The 26,184-nt window shown below is 32.9% G+C and overlaps 1 protein-coding gene across 4 annotated transcripts in view; it reads left to right on the top strand.

The window, feature by feature from the left end:
* The window catches only part of FRS2 (fibroblast growth factor receptor substrate 2), a 106,139-nt gene that overhangs the window by 63,523 nt on the left and 16,432 nt on the right, over positions 1-26,184 (top strand). For all 4 annotated transcript variants that reach the window (XM_074269644.1, XM_074269645.1, XM_074269647.1 and 1 more), the window contains 2 exons: positions 18,480-18,570; positions 19,916-20,007. In XM_074269644.1, the coding sequence (XP_074125745.1) occupies positions 19,942-20,007 (66 nt within the window). In that variant the 5' untranslated portion in view covers positions 18,480-18,570; positions 19,916-19,941. The remainder of the gene's footprint in view (positions 1-18,479; positions 18,571-19,915; positions 20,008-26,184) is intronic.

Below are 26,184 nucleotides of genomic sequence, written 5' to 3'. Positions count from 1 at the left end.
CTCCTTCACATATTTCTATGCCTAGACTCACAGGCCTTCCCTTTGATATCCAACTATTGTATATCTGTATGTGTTTTTTCCCTTCTCAAAGCCAAGGATTTTTTTTTTTCCTGGAATTTAGTACAGTGCCTGGATCATCATAAGGGCTTTATAAACACTTCTTGATTATTGTAGAAAAGGAATTCATGAGGCAGTTAGATGGTAAAGTGGATAGAAGTCAGGAGGACTTAAGTTCAAAATCTGACCTCAGACACTTAATACTTACTAGTTATATGACTGTGGGCAAATCACCTAATCCCAAATTGTTTCATTGAAAGAAAAAGGAAGGAAGGGAGGGAGGGAGGGAATGAATTCATAAAAAAATCACAGTTTTCCAAAATGAAATTCTGAAATGGTAGAGGAAACAAACAGAATATAAGTCTTCTGGCAGCAGGGACTGAACTTTGTTTTTATTTTATGTCTCTATTACTTAGTATTGCCTTTTATAGTATATTTATTCAATAAATACTTTTAATTAACTACTACAAGATGAAATGAAAACAAAAAATTTGTCAAAATTTTTAAAAATATATATCCTTGGGTTTTTCTACTTAACTGCATTCACTTTAAATTCCAGCTTCAAGTACAGACATTCCTGTCAAACCTAAGGATACAGTTTTTAAATTGATAGAGGAGATTTGCACCTTTATTTGAGGCTGTTGGCTTCTTGCTAGCATGGCAAAATTTTAATATGTTATATACCTTATTAAGTCAGTAAGAGATGCTTATCATGCAAATGTTAGAAGTATCTCTGTACCACATATTTAACTACTTTTGCCCTCAGACTTAATTTTTTTTTTTTGCATCATTATTTAAAAGTTAATAAAACAGATAACTCATTGTGGCTTTTATCTGGTAAAACTAGTACTTAAGTGGAGATGCTTTGTAGTTTTAGTTTTGATATAGATTTATTTGTTAGATTTTAGCACCAAAATGATACTTAATCTTTTCCAGTTCAGTAAGATATTGTTTAAATTTAAAAGATTTTAAATTATTACTAAGAAACTTTTTAATTATTTTTTTACCAAAAATTGAACATTTTCACAATTCAGAGATAGATGTTATAGGTTTCCGTTATAGAAAATATAAACCATCCTTGACATCAAGTTACTTTTCATGATATTATTTATGAAATCTGTATGATGATTTGACTGTTTTAGTAGCACAATTACCTGTGCTAGAGTATACACTTAGGAAATTATTGGATATTACATAGCAGATCAATTCTATTTATATATTATATTATGAAGAAAATAGCCATTATCCAGAAACATTTAAATTGTACTAGTTTCTTCAGTCAAAAGACATTTGCCTTTTAAAAAAATGTTTTTGATTTTTTTTATTTTTAATTATTTTATTTATTGTGATCTAGAGATCATCAACAATGATTTCTATGTATAAAAACAAGAAAAAGATTATATCTCAAATCCCTGTGTGTGCGTGTGTATGTGTGTGTGTGTGTGTGTGAGAGAGACAGAGAGACAGAGATTTAACATGGTAACAGCAACATTGCCTTCCCACAAAAACAAATTTGTATTGTATTGAAATGTATATCATGCTCTATATTTGTAGGTTATTACTTCATCAAGCTTGGAGGCATGTTTCGATATCAGTCTTTTATAATCATGGTTGGTCATTGCATTGATCGATGTCTTTTAGAGTTATTATCTATTGAGTTAAGTATATAAAAATTTAATTCATTCCATATCATTTTATAATATGTTTTCCTAACTGTTTCTGAATCTGTCTCTTTAATAATTTTTTATAGTGCAATAATAATCCATTGCATTGTTGCACCATAATTTGTTTAAACATTTCCCAACCAATAAACAAATCCTTTTATTTTCAGTTTCTTGTTAAAACAAAAAGTGATATAATTTGTATGGGAGTCTTTTTCATCTTTCTTTAAGAATATTATGTAATTTTTATTCTTTATATTATTTCTGTGGTCTATTATATTTATCATCTTTTTGAAACTGAATGAATCTTGATATGAATCCAAACTAGCTGGGGTCAATTAGCCAATACTGTATTCAGGTTGATTGGATATATTGGTTTATAATTTTCTTTGATTTATCTCTCCCTTATTTAGTTATCAAGATTATATTTTTCTTATAGAAGGAGCTCAATAGGATGTAGTTCTCCCCAGTTTTTGCAAACAACTTTAAAAATTAAAGTTAATTATTATTTGAATGTTTGGTATAATTTACTTATAAGTCCACTGGGGCCTAGAGTATTTTTTTTTTCATATTTAAGTTCATTTATGGCTTGTTCAATTGTGGGTTTTTTTAAAAATTGTGTTATTTAAATTCTTTATTTCTTATTCTGTTCTTTTATATTTTTGCAAATGCTCACCTATTTCTTTTCTGGCATTATAATTGACCAAAATATTGTTTACTCATTTCAGTTATGTCCAACTCTTCATTTGAGGTTTTCTTAGTGAAGATACCTAAAGTGGTTTACCATTTCCTTCTCCTACTGAGATGAAAAAACTGAGGTAGACAGGGTTAAGTGACATATCCACAGTTATATAGTTAGTAAATGTCTGAGGCTGGATTTGAATTCAGGTCTTCCTGAGTTCAGACCCATTGTTCCATTCTCTGTGCCATCTAGCACCCCTGGGAAATAAGCAGTTTTCAGAAGAAGAAATATCAACCAATACTTATATGAAAAAATGCTTCAGGTCACTAATAAGAGAAAAATAAATTCTTTGTTTTAACCTCACACTTGACAAAGATGGTAAAAATGGAAAATTATAATTACTAATAAGTATGTAATACAAATTACCTCAACAGATCTGGAAATCCATTTGAAGCTGAAGAAAGTCATTTACTAAGCTTATGTCTATCCTTTTACCCTATGATACCAGTATTTCTTCCCCCCCCCCCCAAAAAAAAAAATCAAGAAAAGAGGGAAAAAAATCTTTATGATCAAAAATATTCATTGTGGGACTTCTCTTTTTTAAAAATTACAACTGAAACATTGAAAAACTGAATATGAAAGGAATGACTGTTCAAATTGTGATGTATAAACATATTAGAAAATTACTATACCATGAGAAACTTTGGGAGGCTTGCATAAATTGATGTAGAGTGAAAAAGTGATCATAACCAGAACAATTCATATAGTTATTAAACACTACAAAAAGAAAAATGACTTTAAGATTTAATAATTCTGATCCTGGAAATAACCAGAACATCAGTGCAAAGGATTCAGGATGAAAGCATACTTTTTACCTCTTCACAAAGAAGTGATGGGTTCAAGGTACAAAATAACATTCATTTTGGGTTAAATGTGGATCTGTTTTTTGAAACTGATAGCTAGTTACAAGATGGATCTTTTTTTCCCTGTGGGTGAAAGATTGAGGGGAGGAGAGGAGAGAGAAAGTTCAGTGATAATGATAGCAAAACAAATAACAGGATGCTTTTTAAAAATGCACAAAAAAGCAAAAGAGAAGAAAAGGAAATTCAAAGGGAAAGACAAGTAGGCTAACTTTGAAACTAATTGTAACTTTTTTTTTTAGTTATAAGATAATAGAGATTTGTATTTTCATATGAAATCCTTTTCTTTGTGTGTACAAATGTTTAAACAAAATCTTAGTCGTTTAGAATAATAAAACATAAAGTGAAAAATACCTTGAAAAATACCTTGAAAAATAATTAAAACCCCCAAATACTAATCTGACCATTTTTTCCAAATCAGCCCATGAAATTTATGTGATTAGTTTATGTAACCTCCTTGTTTATTCACAAATTAAGGGAGATGAAAAATGGTTCTACCTTTTTCATTTCCAAAATAGTTAATTTATAAACTAATTAGTTCAAAGTAATATAACAGAAGATAACTACTTATAATATGTATTTTTCTCTTTCAAACTTCTAATAGTTTGAAAAAATAGCTTAAAAAAAAAAGATCTCTCATTTCAAAACACATACCTTACCCTTTTCCTACTCAGTGTTTATTTTCTCAAAACAAAAAATTAAAAAGAAAGAGGTTTTAAAAAAAACAACTGTCCAACATAATTAACTGACACATCACCCAAGCTTGATGATTCTATGCGATATTCCATATCTATATCTAGCTTGCTCTCCCGCAGTCTGCAGAGAAAGGAGATAGCTTTTCTTACTTCTTTAGGGGTACATATGTTTGGTCACTGTAATTATACCATGTTTAGCTTTATTCTTTTATACCAACGTTGCCATTTTCTATATTGTTCCTGGTTCTGCTTACTTTGCTTAAAATCATGTCATGTTCCTATCCTTTTCTGAATTCATATTCCTTTCCATCTCTTCATATTCATATTTCTTCACATTACTGTGATCAGTCTCAGTAGGACACACAGTAACTGGACTCCAACCTAGTGATGCCATTTGGTCCTCGTTGAGAATGAAGGATGATACCCCACTTTCCAAGGAGATCCCCATAGATGGTGCACACATTGCTGGTTCAGTGTTCAGGAGGCTCCGAAGGAAAGTGTGGGAGACGAGAGGTATTAGGCTGCCTATCAGATTGAAGGTCTGCAGAGCCTTTGTGTGTGTCCTGAAATCTGGACAATCTACCAGCATCACACCAGGAAACGGAATCATTTCCATTTGAATTGTCTCAGAAAGAGGCTGAAGATCTCCTGTCAGGGTGGGATTCTAGAAAGGAATTCTTTCTTGAGCTGAACTGCCAAGCCTTCCAAACCTACTTCAGAAAATACAGCTTCTTTGGGTTGCCCACATTATTTGAATGCCAGCAGTTGCCTAAAAGAAGATTTTATGGAGAACTTATACAAGGCAGGTGCTTACATGGAGATCAGAAGAGAGACAAGGACATTCTCAAGTTCTTTCTGAAGAACTCTGAAATTAATTGTGTGACATGTGACATCCTGGCAAAGAATTGCCAAGCATGGCGTTCTCACATTAAAGAAGGTGCTATGCTCTACGAATGATGCAGAATTGCAGCAGATCAAAAGAAATTAGAGATGTGCAAATTTAGCAATATTTCCCCTCCAAATGTTCATATGTGCTATTTGTGCCCAACTTGTGCTAGAGCTTTCCAAGTACATAGTGGTCCAATCAGCTACAGTTGGACACACTATACCTTGACCCCAACAGAGTGATGTCATTTTGATCCTCTTCAAGAATGAAGGACAATAATCAAACTAAATTTCTTAGAATTGGTTAAAATTCCATTTCATTCATGAACTACAGTTTATTCTCCAATTTATAAAGCACTTAATTTTATCTCAGGCTTTTGCTATCACGAAGTGCTAATGTAAACATTTTGGTGTATATGGAACCTTTATTTCTATTTTAAACTTCCTTTGGGTGTATGCTTAGGATTGGGATCTTTGGGTCCAAAAATATGGACAGTGTTTTGTTTTGTTTTTTTAAATTTCAAATTACTTTCTAGAATATTTGAATTACTTCATAGTTCCATTAAGCATTAGTGTGTTTGTCTTTTCATGTTTGTCTTTTCACTGCCCCTTCATCATCAACTATTCTGTTTTTTCATCTTCTTTGCCAATTTGCTGTGTTTCATGTGAAATCTCAAGAATTGTAGCACATTTCTCTTAGTATTGGAGATGTATGGGCAATTCTTTATGTGATTATTAATTATTAATAGTTGGGAATCTATTTATTTGTATACTTTGATCATTTATCCATTGGGGATTGCTCTTGGTCTGGTATATTTGTTAGTATAGTACTATTTTCCAAGGCATTAATGTCTAGTGGACATCTAGTGGAATTAAGTAATTCTACCAATTTCCAAGTAAAATTTTCTTTAATGTTTGGCCAGTGATTTTATTTTTTATTTACTTCAGTGACATTGCCATTTTTCAAAACATTTTTTGAACATCACTTTTGGAATCCTTTTAAAACCAATCCATTGTGTGTGTGTATATGTGTGTGTATATATATATATATATAGTTCTTCCACATCTACCACAGAGTCAAACCCTGCTTTTGAACCTAAGTTATATTAATCATCATATCATAATCAACTTCTCACTTCCACTACTCCTCCCCTATGTTATTCACCTGGTTTGGCTCCAAAAGATTTTTGACACTTTAAAAAAATCGAAGTGACCTGAAAATTTCAGCCAAGAATGTTTTGAATGTTCTAAAGACCACTCCAAAAAGAGGAAAAGCAAATTATCTTGAGAGAAGTAATAGTGTATGGTGTCCCACGGTCTATCCACTTGAAAGTGGACCCTATTCCTTTGAATAAGTTCATTATAATATAGTTTATTGCCAAAATAGTTTTCCTGAGTGTTGTTTTTCTTCTCCACTTTTGCTCATAAACGTTATTCTTTGAGAGATTTCTTTTGATTCAATCTTAAGAGCAAGGTTTGTAATGAAAAGCTGAAGAGTCGGGGGTTGATTTCATGGATAGCAAATCATCTTGAAGGTCTAAGAAAAATTGACTGATTTCTGTATTATTTTAAATGGATAATATTGAAGAAAAAAAAATCTCAAACTAATTTTTTAAGTTGTTAAAAGCCCATTTAATCCTTTTCCCTTACTCCCATTTGTTAGTGAAAAGCATTTCAGATTTTGTTTGTATTTGAAATTAAGATTAATTATAGAATATCATAGTAAAGAAAAATTTTAGAAGTCATCATTGAAAGGAAATGTGATGTTGTAGGAAGTAGAATATTAAACTTCAGATTTAGACATCTGGGTCTGAACAAATCTTGCCTCAGATATTTATTAGCTGGGTGTTCATGGCAAGCTGCTTAACCTCTCAGAAATTGTTTCCTCATCAGTAAATTGGGGATAATAAGACTTAACCTGTCTTACAAGGTTGGACAAAAGTGTTTTCCAAACATCATAGTACTTTAAAACTGTGTGTTAATTTATACTGACAGGAAGCCTTTCTTTAAAAAAAAAAAAAAACAAAAAAAACTTTTAATTATTGTGATTATTAAAAAGTTATTTCTATATAAAATTATTAACTTTTTCCTTAGAATTTTTTTTTTTTTTTGGAAATTTATCATAGCCTATTTTTTGCCATATTGAACTAAGCAACTGTTATCCTCCAGATAAAATTTTTTCATATATTTGAAGATAGTAATTGTATCTCCCCTGGAAAACTGTTTCTTCAGAGTTCTCCCTTGAGCTGGTTAATTGATCTTTTGCATGAATTCAAGTTTGCTAGTGTCCCTCTAAAAATGTGGTACTTACTTAGTGTGGCTTGGTGGCTCTGCCTTGTAATCCTAGCTACTGAGGAGGCTGAAGTTGACTGATCTCTTGAGCTGAGGAGTTCTAAAGTACTAGGGGCAATAACAGTCTGAAAGGTGTGAAATAGTACCTAAGAATTGTCTTAATTTACTTTTCTCTAATTGTTTTTAGAGTATTTTTTCATGTGATTAGAAATGGCTTTAATTTCTTGATCTGAAAATTTACTATTCATATCCTTTGACCATTTATCAATTGGGGAATGACTGCTATAAATTTGAGTTAATTCTCTAATGATTCTAAAATATTTATTTAGAAATGAGGTCTTTATCAGAAATACTGACTGTAAAGATTTTTTCCCCCAGCTTTCAGTCTCCTCATTTGTAAAGTGTTCTCATAATAGCATCTACCTTCTCAGAGTTGTTGTGAGGATCAAATGAGTAATTATAAAGCACTTATAAGTACAGTGTCAATCATACAGTAAGTGCTATATAAATGTTAGCTATTGTGGTTAATAGTGCTAATTGACATTTCTTGCTTTATCACTGACCTTTTCTGGCAAGATCTCTAGAATTTTTCCTTTATATATAATAACGCTTTTAAAAAATAGATTCCACAATACTATTAAGGAAAGGGCCATGTAATTCTATCATCTTAAAATTATTTTGTCATGTGCCTTTTATCTCTAGATACAGTCGTGTAAATGTAGTTTTTTGTTAATAATGTGGCCCAATCCTGCATTCATTATTAAAATTCAACCTGTTTATAGTACATCACCTTTTTAATATGTTGTCATAGCTTCTTTGCTAATGTATTATTCAATAATTTTCATTGATATTTATTAGAGATATTAATCTGTACTTTTTTCTCTATTTTGCCTCTCAGGTTTAGATATCAAGACCAGTTTTGCATCATAGAAGGAATTTGGAGGGGATCCCTTTCTATTTAGAAGCAAGTAGTGGTGCAGTAGATAGAACCTTAGGCCTGTTATTAGGAAGACCTGAGTTTTATTATGGCTTTAGACAATGACTAGTCTGTAACCCAGGCAAGTCAATTTAGTTCTGTCTGCCTTAGTATCTTTGACTATAAAATAGGGATAATAACAGCACCCATTTCTCAGCCTTGTTTTGAAGATCAAATGAGATATTTTTAAAGTGCTTAGTATATCCTGGCTTATAGTAGATACTCTATTAATGCTTATTCCCTTCCCCTCATTTTTTGTATTCTGTAAATGTCATATTGAAATTAATTATTTACAAGATTAATAGTAGTTACTTATAAATACTATCTAGTCCTAATTTTGGTTTGGTTTGGTTTGGTTTGGTTTGAAGGTTTCTCACACACTGTCTACATTCCTACTTGTGATTTGCTCATTCTGTTTCTCCAGTTTGAAATGCCCTTTTCCACTTGCCTTTTTTTTTTTTTTTTTTTTTTTAATACACATTGCTTTATGAATCATGTTGGGAGAGAAAAATCAGAGCAAAAGTGAAAAACTATGAGATTAAGAAACGGGAAAAAAAAAAAGTGAACACACCATATATTGATTCACCTTTAGTCTCCTTAGTTCTTTTTCTGGATGCAGATGGCATTTCTGTCCAAAGTCTACTGGGATTGCCTTGGATCATTGAACTGCTGAAAAGAACCAAACCTTCATAGTTGATCATCACCCATTCTTGCTGTTATAGTGTACAGTGTATTCCTGGTTCTGCTTGTTTTGCTCAGCAGCAGTTCATATAAATCTTTCCAGGCCTTTCTATAATCAACTTGTTCATCAATTTTTATAGAACAATAATGTTGCATTACCTTTATATTGCACAACTTCTTCAGCCTTTCCCCAATTGATGGGCATCCATTCCTTTTCCAATTCTTTGCCACCACAAAAAGAGCTGCTACAAGGCAGTTAGATGGTGAAGTGGATAGAGCAACAGCTCTGAAGTCAGGAGGACCTGAGTTCAAATCTGTTTTCAGATACTTAACACTTCCTAACTCTGTGACCCTGAGCAAGTCACTTAACTCCAATTGCCTCAGCCCAGAAAAAAAAAAAGAAAGAAAGAAAGAAAAAGAGCTGCTACAAACATTGTTGCACATGGGAGTCGTTTTCTCCTTTATGATTTCCTTGGGATACAGACCCATTAATGGCACTGCCAAAGGGCATGCACAGTTTTATAGCCCTTAAATATAAGGCTATATAGTTCCAGATTGCTCTCCAGAATGGTTGGATCATTTCACAACTCCACCAACAATGCATTAAAGTTCCAGTTTTCCCACATCCCCTCCAACATTTATCATTATCTTTTCCTGTCACCCTAGCCAATCTGGGAAATATGAGGTGGTATCTCAGAATTGTTTTAATTTGCACATTTTTTCATATGACCATAGATGGCTTTAATTTAATTATCTGAAAATTGTCTCTTCATATCTTTTAACCATTTATCAATTGGTCAATGACTTGTGTTCTTAAAAAATTTGGCACAGTTCTTCATATATTTTAGAAGTGAGACCATTATTAGAAATACTGGCTGTAAAGATTTTTTCCCAGCTTTGTACTTTCTTTTTGATCTTGTTTCTGTTTAAAATATTGCTTAAGATCTATATGTTTTTTCTATCTTTGAGCCATAATATTTGTAATCTATATCATACAGATTATTAAATTATATAATGTCTTACATTTTCCTCTTGTTTAAGGTATCTTAGAGCCTTGTCTTTCAAACTAGATTTGAAATTTCTTGAAGACAGGAAGCATACATGTGTTATATCCTGTCTGTCATAGTTCTGTACCAATCATATAGTGTAATTCAAAAAATCTTTGAAGGGAAAAGGAATAAGCACTACTACTATATTCTGGGTCTTACACTTTTGAGACACTGTATTTAAGCTTAATAGATAATTGTTGATTCACTGAATTATAGTTAGTTTGTGGTTTCACATTTCATAGCTTCAGATAGTCCTTATATGCTTGGTTTATGGGGAGTCAGCATTGTATTATTTTTGAGCACTGTGAGCACTAATTGTTCTCTTATAAACACTTTGTTGTTTCCTAACTATCCAGCTTTTTTCCACCTCTCCAAGTATATTAGGGATTTCTAGATGATTACAATTATTCATTTAATTTTTGTATATGAATCCTTACTGTTCCATAATGAAGTCATTTCCTACTCCTCTGAGATTGCTAATTAATTTTGTAGAACTCAAACAGTAGTGCCCTTCTACCATACCCTAGCACTATTTTGCTGCTTGTTTTTTCTTTCTTTCTTTCTTTTTTTTTAAATGTTTGCATTCCTGACATAGTTCCTTTATTAGAGTGTTGACCTTCCATACAATCGGGGATCATATATTGTCAAAATGTAAGAATACCAGAAGCAGCTCAGTAATTTCTTGGTGTTTGTTAGATTTATTTGAGATATGTGAATTCTCTTGACATCCAGTCTAGATAGGAGTAGATATGCTTTATTTAAGAATTGATAGTTTTCAAAATTAAATAGGGTCTTATTGAGGCAAATAATTATCTTTTACCATAGTATAATAAAATTCTATAGGTTTTTAAAGAACTGCTAAGAAACCAAGAATTAGGCTTTGTGATCAAAAAGTATTTCAACACCATCATTTTATTATTTTTTTTAACTCTAATGGTTTTTAAAATGCCATTTCCAGAGCAAGTGTAGCTTTCTTTTACTAATGCAATCAATCTTCATTATTTGCAAATTCATCCATTTGCTAAAATTTTGTTTTTTAACCCTCAAATAAAAACTTACCATACTTTAATTGTTGGATCTGTTGAGCAAGATGACACTGGCTTCTTATTTCAACTCTTATATTATAAACAAATATCCTATTCATGGCTCATTTAGTGCAATGTTTGTATATTTTTGCTTTTTGTTAGTGATTTCCCTGTTTAAAATTGTGTTGTCTGGTGTTCTAAGCAGAAGAGGAGAGAAAATACATGTGCCAGATAAGTTTCTCTCAGGCATGAGTTATAGTGTTGTCGGCCTTGAATTCAATGTTAATGAATCAACAATGCTGTATGGGGGAGGGATTGTGAGGAGGGAGTGGAAGAAAATCCAATCCTGCATGTGTGAGACTGCTCTGGAAAGTACTAAACTAAATGTAACTGGCCACTCATAGGAACCCAACTCTGGTTCAGTATTTGCTATGTTTGTGGTGACTTTACAGAGCATAATTACCATGAATGATAAAAATTGACTTTATACACACAGACATATATCAATGTAAGTGCAAAATGTGATAGTTTGTAAATTGCACTATATTAATTGAATAGGTAATAATTTTATTAGTCCATTCTAATTCCTCCCCCTTTACTAAGTCCACTTTGTTCTTGCTTCCAATCCTATCATTTATTCTCAATCCCATCATTTATTCACAACTTCTCCCTATACGCTTATTAATGAACTCTATTGCCAAAATTCAGTCTCTTCAGTCATATATGACTCTTTGTGAACCATTTGGGGTTTTCTTGGTAGTGATACTGTAGTGGTTTGTCATTTCTTTCTCCAGTTCATTTTACAGATGAAGAAATTGAGGCAAACAGGATTAAATGACTTGACTAGGATCACACAGCTAATATCTGAAGCCAGATTTGAACTCAGGAAAAAGAATCTTCCTAATTACAGATATCCATTATGATACCTAGCTGCCAAATATTTCCTCAGTTTTTATTTACCCTTCTTAACTTCCTCCCTCAATCCTTTTCTCTCTCATTGATCCCTTTCTTTTATGGGATATTTGTAATGTTGCTCTCTTGGTTTTCTTCTCTGAGCACTTCTCTTCAGTTTCATTTTCTGATTTCTATTTCCTTTGATTATCTCATCATTTCCCATGAATTTAATTATCATCTCTTTGCAAAAGATCTCCAGACCTACATTTTATATATCTAGCCTTAGTTTTTCTTTTAAATTCTAGTCCCATATGCTATTAGTCTATATTGCCATTTTGAACTGGTTATACTGTATATATCTCAAATACAATATGTCCAAAATGGAACTCCTCTTTAACTCTCTAAACCTTTCCTTATTCCAAAGGTCTTTATTATTGTTATAGATACTGCCATTCTGTAGTCTCTCAAGTTTTTAACTTTGATGCTTTCTTGTACTCTTTACTTTTACTCCATATATCTGTATGATTTTTAAATCTTGTTATTTCTAGCTTTATCTCCAAAGAAAAGAATCATCAATGGATACTTATGATTGACTGTTGTGTTCTGCTTTCTAGAGTCCCTACACCAGGGTGATTAAAATATACCTTCCTAGTGGAAAAGTGATGAGGTGGGACTCCTGAGGAGGGTGAAAAAATGGAGTCTGTTTATTTCAAGGGCTTTCTCTTTTATATAATGTAACAAAAACAACAATGAGCATGTAGCACCACATAAACAACTTGCTATTATATGTAGTTTTCCACCTGCTTCAATCTCAATACAGGTTGTCACCACCCCATGACTTCTCAGGAAGGCCGAGAGCCTTTAGGGTTGATGGGGAACTGAATTAAACATTGTCAGCAGGTTCCCTCTGCACTGAAGGGTCTTATACCTTACCCAAAGCTCCCCCACTGACTGTGACCCTCTACATCTCACCCTTTCTTTTGTTTTAATTGAAGCAGGTATGTATCAGTGATTAAATCCATCACCATGGAAGGACTCACACAGGCAAGTTGTAATATCATACAAGCAAGTAGTAACATAACAGTATGAATAAACAAAATACTATAAAGATTTCCATGAGCTCCAGAAGGAAGGTTTAAAAATAACTATCAATTCACAACCACACATACATCTCCTTCAGCAGCCATAAAGTAGTCCAAAAGCAATCTATTGTCCATCACTTCATGTGACAGGGAATCCAATGATTCCTGCAGTTTTAAAGTCCTGCATCAGTCTCATTGAGAATTATTTTTGATGTTCATAAGTACACAAAAAGTTAACTGCCAGGCTCTTTCACTGGTGAGCACAGTCAGCAATGGAACCACCCCTTACCTCCTAGGTCCTCTCCCTTTCTGTGTCTCTCTCTGATGGACAAAGCAGATACAGCATTGGCACCCATTGAGTTCCTTCTTTTTCTGTTGAGATACAAGCAAACCCTCTCCCCCAAGAAGTGTATCTATTTGGTCCCTTCCATTTACCATGTTCTGGATCTTTCCACATCACCTGACGATTATCTAAAGATAGTGGAGCTGCTTGCACTGGACACTGCCCTTCAGGCGGGTATGAAACCTATCTGCCAGAGCCAGTGCATCTCCATCAAAAATCAAAAAATAACTTTAATACATAAAGTTAAATTTAGAAGTTCTCTAGGGTTACCTGTGGCTCCCCTTTTCTTTTATTTTTGGAGAAGCATCCTGATCCTGGATTCTGTTGTTGGGAATCAAAATCTGGATAAATGTCACCAAATTGCATTTCAGGAATGTGTATCTACTTCTCCTAGATCACACATTGCCTACCTATCTATATTAGTGACTGGGATATTAGCTGCAATTGACACTTACTATTGATTAAGAAAAGGGACTGTGGTACATGTGGAGAACTGTGCCTACATGAATTGGTGGTGTATCTTTAATAAAAAGCCTTTCCTTGCCATTGTAAAATTTGAGTTTTCCTCACTTACAGACACTGATGTTGCTTTCAGTCTCATTTCTTCAAAGCAACTTAATTTTTAATTGCCAAAATGTCACCTTTCTACATTAAGTTCACTTCCTATTTGGACTGAAAATTACAGGCAATTCATGTATTTCAAATAAGTGCAACTAATTGTAGGACCGACCTATGTCAGATTTAGCCTAGAGTATCAGTATAGAAAATTACCTCTAAATCCTTTATTATCTATTTTCTCTTTGTTTCTTAAATTGCTTGCCATTTTAGATGCCATGTTTTTCTATCAGTCTTAATATCACAGTTCAATTTACTAAGTTCTGTACCATAGCTTAACTAGTATTTATATTTACAATCACCATTTCCAGTTAATTTTTTCCAAGAGTTTCTATGAAGTAGCAACTTATAGTACATTCTGTGTTCAGTTTTTCTTGTTTCTCTCAGCTGCACTCCCTCTGAAAACTTGATTTTGTATGTATTTTTTTATTTTGTTTATGCTACATGTGGTTTTCCCTATTGGAAGGTATACTTCTTTGAAGGCAGGCACTCTTTAACTTTTTCTTTAACTTTGTACCAGTTGCCTGGTACAAAGTAGTCCATAATAAAAGCTTATTGATTGATTGGAGTAATCACATGCACAGTTTTAAATTTGGTGTCTTTTCCTCTTAATCTTTGATGAAATAACTAGAAAATAAACAACAAAGCATCAAAATTATTGGTACAAAATAATGGTACAGAATAACTCTTGCCTGAGTGAATTTTGGTATTATATGGGGACTTAAGAGGCATACCTGTGTTCATCCTTTGTCTCTAACACAAAGTGCTAGAGACAAAGCTGTGTGATCTTAAGGCAAGTCCTTTAATCTTTCAGCCTCAGTACTATAAAGTTGAGGAGGAATATCAATACTTGTCCTGTCTACTTCAGATGTTTTGAGATAAGAAGTGTGCTCTGTAAACCTTTGTAAATTTATATGTGCCATTTAAATGTGTTACCATAGTGCTTTGGATAGAGGTTAACATCCTTCCTTATGGTTTGTAATTCAAGCATCCTGTTAATTCAGGGTAGGTAGGTGGCAGATACCAGGCTTGGAGTCAGGAAGACTCTTCTTCCAGAGTTCAAATCTGGCCTCAAACACTGACCTGGGCAAGTCACTTAACCCTGTTTGCTTCAATCATCTTGTAAAAATGACCTAAAAAAGGAAATGGCAAACCATTCCAATCTCTTTGCCAAGAAAACTCCCAATGGGATCATAAAAAGTCAGATATTATTGAAAACGACTGAACAATTCCTGTTAACCCAGAACTGTACCTGGGAGGGTAACTAATGTAATATTTGCCACTGAGAAACCTAACATGGCAAAGAGGGAGGAGGGGAACAGGAAAGCTAAACAGATATTGAAAAACAAGAAGTGAGAAAGTCAAAGTCAAGTCAAAAAGCATTTATTAAGCATTTATTGTGTTGTGGGTACAAATGATAACAGAAAGAAGGAGGGTACCTGCCCTCAAAGAATTTAAATTCTAATGGAAGTAGCTAGTGTGACAGTGGATCAGAACACTGGGGTCTGGAGTCAGGAGTCTTGAATTTAAAGGGGAAGTTGCTTAACAAGACTAATCTTAACACATCACCCACATTGGAGAGTAAATGCAATGCTTTACTTCCAAAGATAGTCATTCCTAGAGTATTGTTATTAGAATAGAATAATTTGAGATGGAAGGATACGGGATTTAGTATCAAGAGGGCTGGATTGAAATCCCCACTGTTACTTATTGCTTGTATTTCCTGTATGAGGAATAGCATAGGCATGGGCATGGTGGAACAAAGACTGTCTTTATTTTTTTCTTATTTGTGTCTCTAGCCGTTAACACAGATAAATATAAGTGGTTAATGTTTTTATTGAATTGAAAATTTGAATACGAACACCTGGGTTCAAATCCTGCCTCTGACCCATCTTGGCTTTTTGTGACCTTGGGCAAGGAAGAGAATCTTTGAGGACTCCGAACAGCTCTAAGATTAAAACTTGTCAAGAAGGTCCCATATATACAAAAACAATCCCTTTTGAAAATTTCTTTTTGTGGTGGCAAAATACTAAAAACTAAGGGAGTGCCCATCATTTGGGAAATAGCTGAATAATTAATGGTATATAAATTTGATGAATATGAATGCAGTATATGAATATTAGTGTGATATAAGAAATGGAGATATGAAGACAAAAATGGTTTCAAGGATTATATATATTAAGGAAGATAAATAAGCAAATAGACATATAAGCATATACAAAATACCTTTTTTGGGGGGGGGTAGGAAGAGACAATAGCACTTAGTGAAGCCTTAGGAAGGAGGTAATATTTGAATTGAGATTTGCAGGAAGACTAAAATCCTAAACTTCAGAGAAGTGCATTGAAAAATGAGATACAGTCTATGTAAATTTCCATAAACAGAAGATAGAATATCATTTATGAGGAACAGCAAGGCCAATTTGCCTAGACTATTGAATTTGTAAAGAGTTAATAATCATAGAAAGGTAATCCAGAACCCAATTGTGGAGTGTTTTAAGTGCCATGAAAAGCCATTTCTATTTGATCCTAGAAGTTACTCAGTATGGGAGTACATGGTCATACTGTGTTTCCAGGAAAGTAACTTTAGTAGCTATGAAGAAGAGAGAATATTATCTGAGATATCAATTAGAAAGCCATTGCAATAACCCATAGGAAAGGTGATGAGGTGCTAAATTTAAAGGTTGCTATGTGACTAGAAATGAGACAGATTACAGCTTGATAGATTTGGTAGTCATCTAATATAGATCAGAACATAACTTGAGAGGGTACAATGAGAAGACATAGAGAAGGGAGAAGACAATAAGCATTTAAATAAGGCCTACTATATGACTGAAGTTAGGACCTAAGTTCAAATTTGGCCTCAGATCTTTAACACTTAATAGCTATGAACCAGGGCAAGTGACTTAACCTCAATTACTTCATAAAAACAACAACAAACCAAAAAAAGTCATAAATAACTTTAGAAGTTTGAGGGATGAAAAAAGAATTTGGGTTTAGTTGATAGCTGGAGAGTCACATGGATGAGATGAAACCATAATGCAAGGAATTTAAAAAAAATTGAAAATGGAAAAGCCAAATAGCAAATGAGAATAATTTGATTTTGAAAGAAAGGAATGAAACAAGGTATTAAACTGAGGAGATTGTTGGGCAAAATTAATTTTTTTTTAAAGATGGGTGATTAAAGATTTAAAAATGAGCAAAAGAAGAAAACAGGGAGGGAGCAAGGGAAAAGCGGCATATATTCCTTGAGAAGTTGGAAAAACCGAGGGCAAGGGCTTATGAGCTACTTATAGAAATTCTGGACTTCCATTTGGCAATTGGAAGAAACTCTTTTTTTCAATGGACAGGGAATTGGAAGAGCATTGAGATGTAGAATGGGGGAGATGGAAGAGCTTGCAATGAATGACCTTTACTTTTTCAATGAAATGGGAGACTTTTTCTGCTGGGCAAAATAAATATCTTAGAACAATATATACTCCATTCAGGCTATGCTAATTTTTCCTTGAATAAGATACTGAATTTGCTCTCAAGATATAAAAACAAAATTTAAGGAGTTTCTCAAAGAACTTGCATTTTATCAATGGAAGCATGTTCACTATATTTGTGTGTGAACAGGAAATAATTTCAGAGGGGGGAGGACAACTAGAAGGATCAGAAATGGCCAGTCTCATGTGGGAGATAGCACTTGCCCTGATTATTAAAGGAAACTAGCAATTTTAAGAGTTTTAAAAAAATAACAAGTGGGAATACATTTTTAAGTATTAGGCATAGCTTTGGTTAAAAACATGGAGGTGTAGAACATGGGATATTGTGTATGAGGAATAACAAGTAGAATAATTTGATTGAAATGGAAAGTTTTTGTTGGTGAGTAATATATAAGTTGAGAGGTGATTTATAGCTATTTGTGAAGGGCTTTATATTTGGAACATAGTTTATATTTGATCTTAGAAATAATATGGGAACTAGTAGAATTTCTTGAGATGGGAAAAGACATGGTTCTATACTTTTAGAAATAGCACTTTGATGTTGTGAAAGATGGTTTGGATAAGAGAAAGGGTAGTAACTGTAAAATAAATTAAGGACACTATCAAAATAGCCTATGCCAGAGTTGTTGGAACCTAAACTAATAAAAGTAACTCTTAAGAAATCATCTAGTCCAATGGTTCCCAAAGTTTTTGCTTACATTTAATATTAGGAATTGTGCCCAGGCAAGTAAATTTTATATTGATTGTTTATAAATTTTGTTTAATCTGTAGTAATTTAACATCTAAAGTCTCAAGGCCCTCTGGGGGAAATTGCCTTCATATACTCTTTGAGAACAGTTACTTTCCCAGTGCTTCTCAATGGCAAATGAACCATAACTTAACCTTTAGTACCTCATACATTAGATTTTATTTTTTCACTTTTGGAAAAGCCACATTTCATGTTGATAGGCATATATAATGTAATAGGAAAATGGAAAAATTGAAAAACTCTTGCAGAGATATTTGATGTACAATCATTTAACCCCCTTTTTAGGATTTTGACACTTTGAACTGGAATCCAAATAAGATTGATAGAACTCCCAACATTTTTATAAATTATTTAAAAATTTTGACATCTCTTATTTTTAACATTCCTAGGTTATGTAAGCAAGCAAAGTATGGTATTTTGAAGTATGATTAAAGTCCTGATGTTGCAGCAGAGATTAAGCATATTAATGGCTAAATCTAGGTAAGTGAAAGGTTTGTTTTTTTCATAGTTTTCTATAAAAATAATTAATTTAGACGTCTTATTTCATTAATGCAGCTGTCGTTTAGAATATTGGTAGCTCTCTTTTCAAAATGCTTCAGGGTTCTTTTTAAAGCTGCTTTTTTTTTTTTTTTGTCTTTATACATGTAAAGTATTTATTGTACTCCATTATTAAAGATTCTTTAGAAACAAAACTGATTTTCTTAATTACTTTCACATTATTGAAAATCCCTAACTTTTGGTATTATTTTGGTGATGTCTTTAGTGGGAGAGTGGCATGAAAGAAACTATATAAATTATCATAATGTGTTTAGGGAAGTGGGAAAAGTCCCTTACTAGTCAATGGAGATTCCTCAAATAATACTTTGGTGGACTGAAATGTGATGATTTTTAACAGGAGGCCCTTCAGCTATCTCCTAACCCCACCCCCAAACTAATAAAGTTCCTAAACTTGGAAAACTTGTAACTTCATAATATGGGTTTATAGTTTTAAGTTTTGTGAATCACATTCCTAATACTATGTATTATGTTGTTAGTTGCGTTTTGAGGGAGAAACAGATATAAGGATTTTCTTCTTCTGAAAAATAGTTTGAGAGCCCTCTGCTGGTGGTAACTTAGTTGGTAGACTACCTGACATTTGGTAGAATCAATATATCTTTCTTCATATTGTGATTTAAAATTATTAAATTTCTAACATATCGATTATATATTGTCTCTTTTTCAAACACTGAATTTAAACATCAGAAGAAAAAAAATTTCCATATACATAAAGGTTGTATATTTCAGGAAATTCATAGCCTAGCTTCTAAAATGATCTAGATACAGCTTTCAATGTATTTAGTCATTAAAATGCTTTCTGATGGACTGTGTCAGTCTCACAGGCAATTATCCAAAGACATCTGTTAGAGAAAACTACAAAACTGGTATTATATTGATTCCCTTATTCTAAAATTGTATGAATCATATAGCAAGAGAGAGCATGATGTACTAGAAAGAATACTGAATCTGCACTTAGGAGGCCTAGAACAAATCTTAGCTTTGACATTTAATACCCACAGGTATAATCAAAGCACTTAACTTAATCTCAGTTCCTTCATTCTATCTGTAAAATGGGGATCATAATAATACTTGTGCTGCCTCATAGGGTAGTGGTTGTGAGGAAAACATTTTGTAAACTGTAAAATACAATAGAAATGTAAATATCTATTTTCATCATCATATCTTTACATATTATGTTTATGTTCTCTTTAGATATTTTTTTATCCCTGTGTGTTAAACTTATGAATCACATATAATTAATTTTTCTGTAAATCATCTTTTTATATAGAGATCACATGGTCTTCTAAAGAAGTCATGGGTAGCTGTTGTAGCTGTCCAGATAAAGAAACTGTCCCAGATAATCATCGAAGCAAGTTTAAGGTAAGTAAAATTTCTAACTCTGAAAATAATTTTTGTACAATAATAGCCAGGTATCATATATTTGGTAATATTAACCTTACAGCATCTGAAAGTAAAGAATAAAGACACCTTTCACAAAGGCCTGTCTTTCATGTGGTATATGTGATTGGAGAACATTTTAGTCAGTACATAGTCATTTATGATAGGATTAACTATTAGGACTGCTAATTTAGAGATGATTAGAGCCAACATGTTAAAAAGAACTTGAAGGGAACTGGCTATAGTAGGAAGTGACAAGTATAAGCTTCAATCCAAACAAATTGATCCCTTCTATAAAATCTCCTTTAGGAGCAAGAAAAGGTATCCCAGAAATGTCTTTCTTTCTTCTCCTCTCCTGTCGGTTGGTCATTTTGTCTCTCTGTGTGTCACACACACACACACACACAACTTTGTTTTATAAACAACTTCAGGAACATAATATTAAATTCAATATTCTCAATTATTTTATAAGATTGTTGGCATAGTTTTCATTAGGTAGCATTTCAAGTGGGGTTTTTTCCCTCTTTAGATCAGACATATATTTTAAACCAAAAAAGCTTTGGTTCATTAGGTGGGTTTTGAAAAGCAGGGACTACATCATAAATTCTTCCTAATTGATTTGTGTATCTTCTGACTACTAGGCATTTCCATTTGGGGTTCCCTCTCTCAGCTCAAACTTCACCTAATTCAAAATTCATTCCTCTTACTTGGCTTCCCTAAAACCTCCCCTGTCCCTGTGCCTCTTCCTCCCTCTCTCTTATCCTATCTCCCCTAGCCCACCTGAGTCCTTGTCATCCATTTATCAAGTCCTGTTTTTTTTTCTTCATGTTATTGTGTGTTTTTTCCTTTCTTTTGGTTTACAATGACATTGCCATAGCCTGAGTATTTTATGGCTACACTCTTGTGTAGCTTTCCTACCACCAGTGTCACCCTCTTTAATATATTCTACATATAACCATCAATTTAATTGTTCTAAAACAGTATTTTAATTTGTTAATACTTTTTTTGGGGGGAAGGGAAAGTCATGGCCCTCTTATTGATGTTATAAAATCATTTATCCTTATCTTGTTTTCTTCCTCATTAAATTGTGAACTTCTTTAAGTCCAGAATGTCTTTTACATCTTTTTGTAGCCTCAGGAACTCAGTTCCTGGCATATAGTAAGCACTTAATAAATGCTTATTTACTTATTTATCCATGCCATTTACTTCTGGTTTTTCGTATTCATCATTTCCTAAATACTCTCAATTGATTTATTAATCTGTTCTAGAATTTTCTTTCCCTCACTTAATAGTTTTTTTTTCCAATTACATATAAAGATATTTTTCAATATTTATTTTTGTAACATTTTGAGTTTCAAATTTTTCTCCCTTCTTTCTTAACCTTCCTTCCTCCATCCTCAAGACAGCAAGCAGTACAAGATGACTATACATGTCCTATCATGTTAAAGATATTTCCATATTGATCTTCATTCAGATTCCAATCTATGTGAATGGCATTTTCCTTGTCAAGTCTTTTCGAATTTTCTTGGATCACTGTGTTGCTGAGATGACCTAAGTCTGTTATAGTTGTTCATCACACAATGTTGCTATTACTGTGCACAATGTTCTCCTGGTTCTACTCACTTCTCTCAGTATCAATTTGTAACTCTTTCCAGGTTTTTCTGAAATCAACCTGCTCTCATTTCTTATAAAACAATAGTATTCCATTATATTCCTATGTCACAACTTACTCAGCCATTCCCTAATTAATGTTCATTCCCTCAATTTCTAATTCTTTGCCACCACAAAAAACTGCTATAAATATTTTTGTGGGTCCTTTCCCCTTTTTTAATGATCTCTTTGGGATGTAGACCTATTAATGGTTTTGCTGGATCAAAGGGCATATGCAGTTCTTTAGTTGGACATAGTTCGAGATTGCTCTCCAGAATGGTTGGATCAGCTCATAGCTCTATCAATGGGGCATTATATATTGTCTTAGTTTGTCCACATCCCCGCCAACATTTTGTCATTTTCTTTTATCATCTTAGCCAATCTGATATGTGTAAGATACTATCTCAGAGTTGTTTTAATTTACATTTCTTTAATCAGTAGTGATTTAGAGCATTTTTTTATTACGACTATAGATAGTTTTAAAGTGTTCATCTGAAAATTGCTTGTTCAAATATTTTTACTTTTTATCAGTTAGGTTATATCATTAATCTTAATTTCAAAACTTAAATTCATGAAGAGAATACCTAACTATAATATGTATGTTCTCCTCTATCTTGCCATCCCTTTTAACCAAATTTATTTGACCCACACCAGCTTGAAGATCATTTTATATGTTATGAAATATGTAAATATGTATGTGGTACTTTTTGTAAAGTTCCTTATAAATTGAAAATTCAATATACATTGAAAATGTAATTTAAATAATTACTGTAAACAAAATATTAGATGACAACTTCTACTTGATTTGAGTCATATATAAAGATTGTACTATTTTCCCTAGGCAATGAAATTATCCTTTTCTTCATTTACTCCTTACTTTTAGTATGCCTTGCCTCCAAAACCCTTTTGGCTTGGTTTGTTTTCTAAACATTTTTCAAAACCTTAGTTTATTTGGGGGACTTCACTTTCTGACATTAATCACATAGTCTATGACTCAGCCCCCATTTTTATATTTCCTTTAAAAAAATCTGAGGTCATCAGAATATTCCCTCCAAAATAATATTGATTCTTTAGATAACTTCTCCTTTTCTTCCTTATTAGGATAATTTGTGATTGCATTATTAGAATTTAGTTTTTGAGATTTAGTCTCCTTTCTTGGATTATCATTTCTATTCTTTCTCCTAACTTGGCCCAAGGGTCTGTGGTGAATCTTCTTCCCTAGAACACTCTCCATATTCTGTTCCGACCTCTGATCTCTCTGGCCTCCTTTAAGTCCCGACTAAAATTTCATCTCTTACTGGAAGCCTTTCCCACCCCCTCTTAATTTTAATGCTTTCCCTCTAAGTTATTTTCAGCTTCTCCTGTATATAACTTGCTTTGTATATATCTATGTATTATCTCCCCTTTGTATTATGTGTTTCTTAAGGCAGGTGACTGTCTGGTCCATAATAAGTGCTTAATATATATTGATTGAACTGTTGATCAGAGAAATGAAAACTAGAACAATTCTGAGGTATTATCTAACACTTCTCAGATTGGCTAAGATGATAGGAAAAGATCATGATAAATGTTTTGGAGGGGGTGTAGGAAAACTGGGACACTAGTGCACTCTTGATGGAATTGTGAAATGATCCAAGCATTCTGAAGAGCAATTTGGAACTATGTCCAAAGGACTATAAAACTGCATACCCTTTAATCCAGCAGTACTACTAATAGGTCTGTGTTCCAAGGAAATCATAAAGTAGGAAAAGGGACCCACATGTGCAAAAATGTTTGCAGCAGCTCTTTATGTAGTGGCAAGAAACTAGAAATTGAGTAGGTGCCCATCAGCTGGAGAATGGCTGAATAAGTTGTGGTATATGTAGGTAATGGAGTATTATTCTAAAAGAAATGATGAGCAGGCTGATAGATGTTTAAAGTCATTGTATCAGATTCTTTGCTTTCTTGGGGAGAGGGGAGAGTAAGGGAAAGGAGAAGATAAATAAATTTGGAACTCAAAATCTTACAAAAATGAATGTTGAAAAGTATGTACATTATGTCAGATTATTTGCGGTCTTTGGGAGGGGGAAAGTGATGGACAGAGAGAAAATTGGAATGCAGTCTTACAAAAAAGCTGTTGAAAACTATCTTTTTATGTGTATTGAAAAAAAATTTTTTTTAATAACCCAAAAAAGGTTATAATAAAGCCTAACATTTACCCATTGGGGAAGTGGGGAAATGAAAAAATCACTTTTTAAAAAAAGAAAATTATGTTTACATGTATTTAGAAAAATAAAATACTATTGAAAAAGTTTTTTAAGATATTAAAAAATATATTGATTGATTAATTTCCTCAAATCACAGATGTGACTCAGAAGTCTCCATTGATTCCCTATTAAAGATCAAACACAAAAGCTTCTATTTTGTATTTATTATGCACTTACCTTATTTCTTATCCTCTGTGATCTACTTACACTATTCTTCATGTTTCTCACATATAATGATTTTATGTCAAGTCTCTATGCTTTAGCACAGGTTATCCTTTCTTGCCTAAGATGTGTTCTTTTTTTAGCTTCATTTTTATTAGAGTACCTAGTTTCTTGCACATTCAGACATCACCTATATAAGATCTCACCCTCTCCCTAACTGCTAGTGCCTTCCCCCCAAATTTTGTATTTATTAATTTTGTATACATTTTTTGTAAAGATTTATATTTAGGCAATTAGATAATGTAGTGAATAGAATGCTGAACCTGAGTTCAAATCCAGCTTCTTCTCAATCACTTACTAGTTGTGTAATTCTGAGCAAGTCACTGAATCTCAGCTGGAAAATGGAGATAATAATAGCATCTAACTCACAGAGTTGAGGTGAGACATAGTGAGTTCTTGATAAATACTTTGTCCTTTCCCTTCCCTTTTCTTGTTTACCTGTTCCTTTTAGCCAAAGAACTTTCCTTTTTTGTCTTTATATTCTTTGTGCCTGATCTATGATAGATATTTAATTAAATAATAGTTGATTGATTGAGAGCTTCCTATTCTGGTTGTTCCTTCATTTTGAATCATGCCTTCCACATTTGTCAGTTTTTTTAAAGTCTTTCTTGAAGTTTGCCAAACAATGACCAATTTTTGCTTCTTTTGTTACTTACCAACTCTTAAGATGACATGGGCTGTTTTCTCCCAAGTTTTCAATCATTTTTACTTTTTTTTTTTTTTTTAATTTGTTCCTCCTCTTTGTTCACAACTGGGTTCTAGTGAACAGTTTCTACATATGCCCCATTTTAAGAGAGAAAATCTTTCATAGAGATGAAATGATTGGCAGAGAAAATCAAGACTTTATCATTTACTTTGTTTTTAGCAAAAATTTCACATAGATACCCAGGTCAACTGAGTTTCTTCCCATTCCCCGCATGTGCCTGAGTGCTTCCCTGACCTCCTGACTCTTCATGTAGCACAATGATGCTTATATCTTATCTCTGAAAGCAAAAATTATGACAGTGTAGACACAATTATGCATTTTAGGAATCCTGGATTTAGATCTTGCCCTCACATGTACAGACTGTGGCCAAAGTCAAGTTGCTTCATCTCTGTGAAACCCCACTTTCTTCATCTTTAAAATAGGGGTGATGGTAAAACTTATGGGACCTCTCTTGTAGGGCCATTTTGAGACTCAAATGAAATAACATATGTAAAGCACTTTGAAGATCTTAAAACTCTTTAAATTTTATGTGTCATTCTCAGCTTGTCTCCTTGCCAGATATGTGCTGTCAGTCAAGAATGGCATCCACAGCCTCTATTTCTGGGCAATCTCACAATGACAACTCTTCTGTCTTCCCCTTAATTTCTCTGCTAACATGCTTTCTTTCATAGGATTGTGGATTTAGATATATGAAAATATTTTTACATATATTTATACTCTTATTCTTTTGTTTAATCATTTCTTTTTGAGAAAGCTAAGTGCTTTCATTGCTTTCCTTTAGTTATGAGTCCTAAGATTTATAAAGTCATATTTTTAGTTGCATTAAAATGTCATATTTATTATTTTCCTATTGCACTGAAGTCACACAGATGTTAATATTGTACCCATACTTCCTTATTTGATTTTATTTTAAGTAAACATGTCTTTCCCATTCCCACATTTGATCATTTGATCATTTGTTCATTGTCAATCCATAATTCTGTCTCCTTTCATGCCCCTAACTGCCTGACTTCTCCATTATCCTTTCTTATCCTTCCTATGTGTCTCAGTTCAAACAAGCAAATAGCAAAGTCCTACTACCTTTGAGGTTCCCCTCTAGTCCATGATGATATTTCTGTTTCTATTTCCTGTATTGCTCACTATATTACACATTTAGCATTTAGCCACATATTTCCTTACACTTTAACTTTCCATGTTTATATGTACAGACCTGTACTTCTTAGAATTACAAACCCAGGACTAGATGCTCTCTAAAATCTTTCTAGTCCTACATAAGTACCATGTTTTAATAATATTCTCCCTGTACTAGCTGTATTATAGTACATAATCCTATTT

The sequence above is a fragment of the Sminthopsis crassicaudata genome, chromosome 5, assembly GCF_048593235.1.
Source record: "Sminthopsis crassicaudata isolate SCR6 chromosome 5, ASM4859323v1, whole genome shotgun sequence".
In the NCBI taxonomy this organism is placed as follows: domain Eukaryota; kingdom Metazoa; phylum Chordata; class Mammalia; order Dasyuromorphia; family Dasyuridae; genus Sminthopsis; species Sminthopsis crassicaudata.
Note: the sequence above shows the minus strand (reverse complement) of the source record. Positions and strands in the feature narration are given on the sequence as shown.